The sequence below is a fragment of the Salvelinus namaycush genome, chromosome 34, assembly GCF_016432855.1.
Source record: "Salvelinus namaycush isolate Seneca chromosome 34, SaNama_1.0, whole genome shotgun sequence".
Classification (NCBI taxonomy): Eukaryota; Metazoa; Chordata; class Actinopteri; order Salmoniformes; family Salmonidae; genus Salvelinus; species Salvelinus namaycush.
The window spans coordinates 5,164,878-5,174,053 of NC_052340.1; the positions used below are offsets into that span (position 1 = coordinate 5,164,878).

Here is a 9,176-nt window from a genome sequence, read left to right on the forward strand (position 1 = left end):
CACCTTAACTCCAGGCAGGCTCGGTGGGCTCTCTTGCTTACTAGATTCAACTTCACCATTTCCTACCGCCCACGGTCAAAAAATGTTAAGCCTGACGCTCTCTCACGCCTATACAGTTCCTCTGCCACACCCTCGGTCTCCGAAACCATTCTCCCTACCTCATGCCTTGCAGCCACAGTGGTTTGGGCTATTGAGACCCTGGTTCGCAAGGCACAACACTCCCAGCCTGGACCTGAAGGGGGCCTCGGCTAACCGGCTGTTTGCCCCTAACTCAGTCTGGTCCCGGGTCCTGGAATGGGCTCATTCCTCCAGGCTAACCTGTCATCCAGATCCCGCCGTACCCTAGCATTCCTCCGACAACGTTTCTGGTTCCTGACGTCTCTGCCTTCGTCGCCGCATGCACGGTGTGCGCCCAGAACAAGACTCCACGGCAAGCTCCTTCTGGCCTTCTTCAGCCACTACCGGTTCCTCATCGTCCCTGGTCCCATATCTCTCTGGGCTTCCCCCGTCTGATGGCAACACCGTCATTCTGACAGTGGTGGATCGGTTCTCTAAGGCCGCTCATATCATCCCTCTCCCCAAACTTCCCTCTGCCAAGGAAACAGCCCAGCTCATGGTGCAGCACGTCTTCCAGATCCATGGACTCCCGGTGGATATGGTTTCCGACCGGGGTCCTCAATTCTCATCTCAGTTTTGGAAGGCGTTCTGCACCCTAATTGGGGCGTCGGCCAGCCTATCCTCCGGATTCCACCCCCAGTCGAACGGCCAGTCGGAGCGAGCTAACCAGGACCTGAAGACCACCTTAAGATGCCTGGTCTCAACCAACCCCACTACCTGGAGCCGACAACTGGTCTGGATGGAGTATGCCCGTAACACCCTTCCCTGTTCAGCAACGGGACTCTCCCCTTTTGAGTGCTCCATGGGGTATCAACCTCCGCTCTTCCCAGGACAAGAACCGGAAGTCAACGTACCCTCGGCCCAGATGTTCGTCCGCCGCTGTCGACGTACCTGGAGAAGAGCTCGGGTAGCACTTCTCAAGGCCAACTTCAGGTATCGTCAACAAGCGGACCACCGCCAGACTCCAGCTCCCCGCTACCGCATTGGGCAGAGGGTATGGCTGTCCACACGGGACCTGCCCCTTCGGGTAGAGTCCCGCAAACTGTCCCCCGTTTCATTGGTCTGTTTCCCATCTCTAGAGTCCTTAGTTCCATTGCTGTCCGTCTCGTCACCCCGTACCCTCCGTGTTCACTCTACGTTCCATGTGTCTAGGATTAAGCCCGTGTCTCACAGTCCTTTGTCTTCTGTCCCCAGGCCCACCCCCCCTCCCCGTGTCATTGATGACCATCCGACATACACCGTGAGACGTCTCCTGGGTGTTTGACCAAGGGGCAGGGGTTTCCAGTACCTGGTTGACTGGGAGGGTTACGGCCCGGAGTAGAGGTGCTGGGTTCTTGCTAGACATCCTGGATCCAGCCCTCATCACCGACTTCCACCGCCGACACCCTGGTCAACCAGGTATGCGCCCAGGTAGGACGCAGGTGGCGTCCCTAGAGGGGGGGTTACTGTCACACCCTGATCAGTTTTACCTGTCCTTGTTTTTGTCCCCACCCCCTCCAGGTGTCGCTTGTTATCCCTGGTGTTTATATCCCTGTGTTTCCTGTCTCTCTGTGCCAGGTCGTCTTGTATGTTCCAAGTCAACCAGCGTGTTTTTTCCGTGCTCCTGCCTTTTTCTATTTTCTTTTACTAGTCCTCCTAGTTTTGACCCTTGCCTGTTTTCTGGACTCTGTACCCGCCTGCCTGACCATTCTGCCTGCCCTGACCTCGAGCCTGCCCGCTACACTGTACCTCCTGGACTCTGAACTGGTTTTGACCTTTTGCCTGTCCACGACCATTCTCTTGCCTACCCCTTTTGGATGTAATAAATATCAAAGACTCAAATCTGCCTCCCGTGTCTACATCTGGGTCTCGCTTTGTGCCCTTATATTGGCGTGTTCAGACCGTGATAGATTGTTGGTGATGTGGACACCAAGGAACTTGAAGTTCTCAACCTGCTCCACTACAGCCCCGTCAATGAGAATGGGGGGCATGCTCGGTCCTCCTTTTCCTGTAGTCCACAATCATATCCTTTGTCTTGATCACGTTGAAGGAGAGGTTGTTATCCTGGCACCACACGGCCAGGTCTCTGACCTCCTCCCTACAGGCTGTCTCATCGTTGTCGGTGATCAGGCCTACCACTGTTGTGTCGGCGGCAAATGCAGATGATTGTGTGTATGATGATGAGTTAACTGGAGAATGAAGAGTGTGACCAACTGAGAGAGATGGTATGTGTGTGTGTGACAGAGAGTGTTTTACAGCACGTACACCTGGATGTGCAGACAGACAGAGTGTGATGAGGCAAGGCCAAACACCCCTATCTCAACTTGAAACAGGAATGGTAAACTTTTCCTCTAGGGGTGGAGGTAGTGGGGAGGCGGCTGCACCTTCTGGCTGCACCCCATACTCCTTTCTTTGATCTTGTCTTTTCTGACCATACAAGCCCTCAAACTCCCACTCTCAGCCCTAAATTCTAATTTGATGCACAGATGTTATTTTATGTTCCTGTCTGATCTGTTTATTTCCCACTCATACATCAATTAGTAGATATTGGAGTAGACAACCATTATATGTCAAAGGCAGGGCCTGGTAATAACTTTTCAAAAGTAAGAATGTGTCTCTTTCTCACTGTGATTAATGTCATAGAGCAGTGAGCACCTTTAGCAAGGAATCAAATTATTCTGCACTTGACATGAATTTTTTATTTATTTATTATATATATATTAATTCAATCAACAGACTAACTTCAAAATTATTCAATGCACAATTTACTTTGCTTTCATCGCAGTTCAACATTGTTTGTAACAATGTAGCTAACATTGCATGACTTTGTTACAAAACTAAACATTTGGGCTTTATATGGCTTTTAGCGCTCCTATGTGGATACAATTGATACTTCTATTATTTGGGCGTGGCACTTTCACGCAAAACCCCGCATTGATTCCTACATTGATGATTGGTTACTAATCATGAAAGGCCACCTCTATCAACATGATTGACGTGCCTACGTAGGGATCCCAAAGCCTTTCTTTCTGTTACGGCATCTTAGAAATGTGCTACCCATTGGTCAACCTAAATACCCACCCGACATTTTAATGACATGACTGGTTCCCTGGGTTGTGGGCGGATAGAAGGTTCCAGAACTGGGCGTAGCAGGATCTGTGGGTGTTGTCGTTTGAGGTGAACAACACATCCGCCAGACACCCTTCTCTGAGATTACAGCACATGGTCCCTGGATTGATTTAGTCTAAAAACACCCAGTTATTTGAAAGTAGCTACTTATTTATAGAGATAGTCAAGAAAAGCGCAGAAGGACAGGTAAATATTTGTGAGCGACCAAGCTGGAAGGACTCACGTTCACTAGCTAACTTTGTTTAGTTTGCTGCGTGCATGCTAGCTACTGTAGCTAGCTAGTTCTCTTTTTCTAAACTGTTAACTTTGTATCTGACTAGCCATGTTGAAAGCCATTTGCAACTGTTGTGTACTATTTATTTAGGTGAGAATGTTAACGTTTACTAGCTGACTAACTTATTTGTATTTTATGCAGTGGTCGTTGTGCCTGAATAAGTTACACACAGGCGAAACGAAAGCTTGAAAATGGACGGTGGCGTGACAGTGATCACCAATCCCACAGTGTCGGTGCGGCTGACCAGTACCATCAGTTCGTTCGAGGTGAATAAACGATATAACAGGGGAATCACCATCGCCGAATTCAAGGTAAGTTGTTGGTAATTTGTCCTTCGGGCCTCAATCTTAATAATGTAGCAATTGCCCCTCTGCACTGCAGACACTAACATGCTGACCAGACCGGACACGTCGCGTGCGCGAGCGTCGCAAAATAAATGTAGAAATCCATGTTATTCAATTATTGCTCACGCGCGCCAACGAGCGTCTGCGATGCCAAGGGATAAAATAGAAGTCATTCCTATTTCTGCTGCAAGTCCTGCCTCGCCCATCTCCTCATTGGTTTATGGAAGCAGGTACCCGTGCCATCTCCTCATTGGTTATACCCACGTGGGTGATTGAAAGACAAACTGTTTTGCCGGTAGTCGTGGTAATACAATGAAAGTTTAGATGCGATCACCATATAATTTAAATGTTGAAAAAGCCTGGAAGGAGGAGAGATGACTAGTAACGATTCGGTTGGCCGTTTTATGTGTGGATTAATTGTCGGATTAGAGGTCCTTGTGCATTTCAGGTAAAATAACAACTCAATGTTTATATCCCAGGACAAATTAGCTAGCAACAACAAGCTAGCTAAATAGAACAAATTAACGTTAGCTAGCAAGTGCAAGCTAACTAGCTAAATTGCCATACATGTTTAATGCTTTTCAACCTGTCCCCAAATTAATGTCATTGGGTCAGAGTTTGTTTTGATATTTTAACCTGCGTGTCGTGATCGCGTTTGGTGTGGGGGGGGCAAAATACATTTATGCATGATGGCGCACGTGCGCAGCCGGTTTGGGTTCCGTGTAAGACCACAGGCGCAGCACAGCCTGTGGCCATGTGATGCAGTTTCTCGTGGTCTATTTTTTTCCTCTAGGGTAAATTGGAGATGGTTGTGGGTACCCCGGCCTCCAGCATGGAACTGCAGCTTTTCAGTACTACTGACAAGTTCATGCAGAAACTGGATGACAACGAGGCCCTGCTAGGTTCCTACCCTGTGGATGATGACTGCAAAATTCACGTATGTACTTCTCAAACACTGCTCACGTGGTATGTCCCCTGTTTACCTTTATTCACACTGGAGTCATGCGTAAGATGTTAGATCTGTTGATAGGGTCTCTTAATACACAAGTGATTTCAATGCTCACAAGAATGCTGACCACAGCATGACTTTGCTAGCTTGATTGCCAGCCTCTTTCTACATTCGACAAGGTTATATTGTTGCCTTGCCATACTTGTCTTATTGGGCTAAACAGCGACCATTTGGTTAAAAGCAGAAACTGACTGGCACCTGTACGATGACTGAGCCATTCTGTTATTTTTTTAAATTCAATATTCTGAGTCAGGATGATGGTGAATTCTGTGTACTTAGGTGATTGACCGGAGTGGAGCCCAGAGCGGAGAGTTCAGTGATCTGTCTAAAGTGGAGAAATTTGAGATTCCAGACGAGGTCTATGAGAAGAGGACAGGTACCGTGAGCTTGCACTATCATCCGTCATTCACAGCTAAAGCGTATGCCTACATTTGAAATTGAATCGGAGGCAGTGAAGAAAAGACTTGTTGAAAGCCATTTGCCACTTTCGAGTGCCACAACAGAGAACTAGTGATACTTGCTCTCATCTACATCCTGTGTTACCTTTCAGTTTGAGGTTACATGGCAAAACCTTTCCTCAGTACATTACGTAATGATTGAGTGGCAAACTATTACCATTGTAATACGGGGATTTCAATGTGGATTGTCCATCTTTCCTCCTCAGATTCTGTAAGGTCATTCATGAAGAAGCAACGTGTTGGTCGCTTCAATGAAGAAGAGACGGCTAAAAAGGAGGCCGAGCTTGTAGCTCGTGAGGCCGAGGAGGAGGCTGCTGCTGCTGCCATTGGCGTCGGCAACCGATGCCAAGTGCAGGTTGTTGGGCTACCCACCAAGATTGGCACCGTTATGTATGTTGGTGAGTGAGGTTGAAGCTTATTTTCCGCAACAGGTTTTAGGCTAGTCTAAACAGACTGTTACCATGGTTACTCCATGGATTATCAGTCTGACTGAAGTTGCCCTAAAAAGACGCAATAGTCTCTACAAGCCAGAGTGTTGAATAATGTATTTCCACTTACTGTACTGGTTGTACATGCTGTTGGTCCTTTTTGGCGGTTGGAGGTGGGGTATCCACAGGAAAGAGAGAGAGAGACCCTTAAATTGAATTGGGAGACTTCAGAAAGTATTCACGCCACTTTACTTTTTCTACATTTTGTTGTTACCGCCTGAATTTAAAATGGATTTTTAAAAATGTCGCTGACCTACACTCAATACCCCATAATGTCAGTGGAATTGTTTTTAGAAATGTTTTGAAATTAATATATAAAATAAAAAAAGCTGAAATGTCTTTGTTATGGCAAGCCTAAATAAGTTTGTGTAAAACTTAGCTTATGTCAAATAATAAGTTGTCCTGAATACAAAGTGTTATGTTTGGGACAAATATAATACAACACATTACTGAGTACCACTCTCCATATTTTCAAGCATAGTGGTGGCTGCATCATGTTATGGGTATGCTTGTAATTGTTAAGGGCTGGGGAGCATGCAAAATTCTAGGGGAAAACCTGGTTCAGTCTGTTTTCCACCAGACACTAGGAGCTTAATTCACCTTTCAGCAGGACAATAACCTAAAACACAAGGCCAAATCTATACTGGCGTTGCTTAGCAAGACGGTGAATGTTCCTTAGTGGCCAAGTTAGTTTGAGTTCAATCTACTGCAACACAACAAAATGTGGATTAAGTCAGGGGGTATGAATACTTAAGGCACTCCTTATTCCAACAGAAAACACTGTTATTTTCTGTCTTGCAGGTACAGTAGATTTCAAGCCAGGTCATTGGGTGGGAGTGAAGTATGATGAGCCTCTTGGGAAACATGATGGCAGGTGAGGGCAACTGGCATACTTTTTGTGACATCACATGGTGTCTGAGAATGTTCCCTGTTAAGAGCTACCTTGCATCATGACTTGTATTTCTTGTATTAGACCTATGGAGAGGTGCAGACCGCATGAGTTTCTCTGTCAGAAATGTGCTTGATGTCTCTTCTCTCTCTTTCCTTAGTGTGAAGGAGAAGCGATACTTTGAATGTGAGAACAAGTACGGTGCGTTTGTCAGGCCCCTGACAGTGACCGTGGGGGACTTCCCAGAGGAAGACTACGGTCTGGACGAGATGTAGAACTGTAATGCTGTCACCCAGTCAAAGGGTGTGGGCAGATGGGTTCAACATTGACCTCCAGTCCGACTACGAACCCGCGGTGAGGGACAGTGTCATTGCGATTAACTTTATTTTGTTTTGCGCTGGTCAGGGAGGTATGGGTTAGACTACAGAGAGCTGCAACTGGGTAAGGAGGCAGTATCACCTAGGACCAAATCTAGCGTAGGTGTTTGATATCAGAATAGAAATTCAGTGCAGAACGTGAGTAAACCGTCATGGGAGGATCTAACCTAGTCAATGTTTCATGTGAACTCTGTCGGAGGGTATGAAGTGGTCCTCTTATGCATCACCTTCCCTTCAGAAGTACCCACTGCCCCCACTCAATTACACTGCTCAGTGATGAGTTGTTCCAAGATGGAAGATGACTACTAATATTCTTCACTAGCATTCTATATCAGAGCAGACTTTTGGGTTCCAAATAAAATTCAAGTTTTTTTTCAATCTCTACATGTACGATTGTACAGTGCATTCAGAAAGTATTCAGACTCCTTGACTTTTTCATCCTTTACAGCCTTATTCTAAAATGGATTTAATAAAACATTTTCCTCAACAATCTACACACAATACCCCATAATGATGAGGCAAAAACAGGTCTTTAGAAATGTTTGCAAATTTATTGAACAGAAATACCTTGTTTACATAAGTAATTTCACAGTCGTTTTGAAAGTGGCGCTCCTGAGTCAAAACTGGTCCCTGTCTTTCGTGTACTGTCATTAATTTTGTGTGATATGATATGAATTTGGCAATTTGTATGTGTATTTTGAAATTCATGTTACAAATCCAATTTGTGCCATATTTTACAAATTTGTTGTTTAAAATCCAGGACTGCATCTTTAAATGTTTTTTGTGTGGAATTTACTGTATATTGAATGGGGAGAGTTGTGAAACGCTCTCGAATTAAAGTACAGTCTTTGATGCCTTGTTACAACTACATTGTTGGATGTATTTAATGTAAATGATAACCCGGTGGTCCTACTAGTTCATTTGATCCAGTGGCTGTAGAATGCAAGCGTTCCTAAATTGATGTCCTCAGAATTTTGAGTTGAACCTGAATTGTCCATCACATCCTAGATTCTATATGAATAATAGGCAGTTATAAAAAGCGTCACAATGTGAATCAGATGTCAATTATCAGGCCATGGTTCTGTTAAACTTCATAAAATAAATCCCATGCTTTGGAATGCAAGAATTCACACAACAAAATATCTAGTTGTACTGACTAGTGACAGTTTATTTGAATATCTGTTAGTTCAACGGTTATTGTACCATCAAGCCCTTTGTGTGTCATGTCCCTGTTCTAGATTCTGGAAAATGTTAAACTGCTTCTAACGCTCCAACACTTCAAATGTCTGAACGCCAGTTATGCACATAGAAAGCATGCAGTTCAGACCTAGAGCTCAGCTGACGACAAGTCACTTTTCAGATGGATGACACATCTTATCTGTGTTTCTACTGAACTTCATTGTACTGCTCCTCATCGCCACTTCAGAGTTTGACTCATGAAAGCATGTGATCTGTCATTTGTTTTGACGCGCATATGATTGAGCCAGTTTTGGAAGAGAAACTATGAATATAAAAGCAAACGATTCATGCATTCCTTTTTTATTTGAATTGTATTTTTTCCCCCGGATCTTGTCAGCAACTGACAGGCCCTGATTGGTCCATGAATTGCAATCTGTTATGAAATCACAAAGGTGCTGGTGTTATTTTTGATGTGCCAAAGTGTAATGGTATCTTATGCACAATAAAATAAAATAAACATACCAGCAGATGTGATGCTCAAGGTGTATTTTACCGATTCTTACTCTGATTCACCATTAGTAGGACAGAAACAAAGTACCTCATGCATGGTGAAAAGAGAGGTAGAAGAGATCTCTAGGCAAGGGTTAGAGATGTCATCACACTTATCCCGAAACTGTCAGGTTGCAGTGGGACACTGAACAGTGAAGCACTGACGGAAGGAATATGGTCAGTGGTTGTAAAAGTACCCAATTGTCATCCTTGATACCTGTTCATTGACTATAGCTCAGCCTTCAACAGCATAGTACTATCCATGCTCATTACGCTCGGGGTCCTGGGTCTGAACCCCGCCCTGTGCAACTGGGTCCTGGACTTCCTGATGGGCCGCCCCAGGTGGTAAAGGTAGGAAACAACACCTTCGCTGACTCTCAACAA

At 45.2% G+C, this 9,176-nt stretch overlaps 1 protein-coding gene across 1 annotated transcript; it reads left to right on the forward strand.

Annotated features, from left to right (window-relative positions):
- The first annotated feature begins 3,259 nt into the window (after positions 1-3,259).
- Positions 3,260-8,772, forward strand: tbcb (tubulin folding cofactor B). The gene is made up of 7 exons (XM_038973484.1): positions 3,260-3,411; positions 3,641-3,810; positions 4,637-4,780; positions 5,132-5,228; positions 5,517-5,708; positions 6,600-6,672; positions 6,848-8,772. Exons 2-7 carry the CDS (start codon positions 3,691-3,693, stop codon positions 6,960-6,962), a joined length of 741 nt encoding a protein of 246 aa, XP_038829412.1. The 5' UTR covers positions 3,260-3,411; positions 3,641-3,690; the 3' UTR covers positions 6,963-8,772.
- Positions 8,773-9,176: the final 404 nt, after the last annotated feature.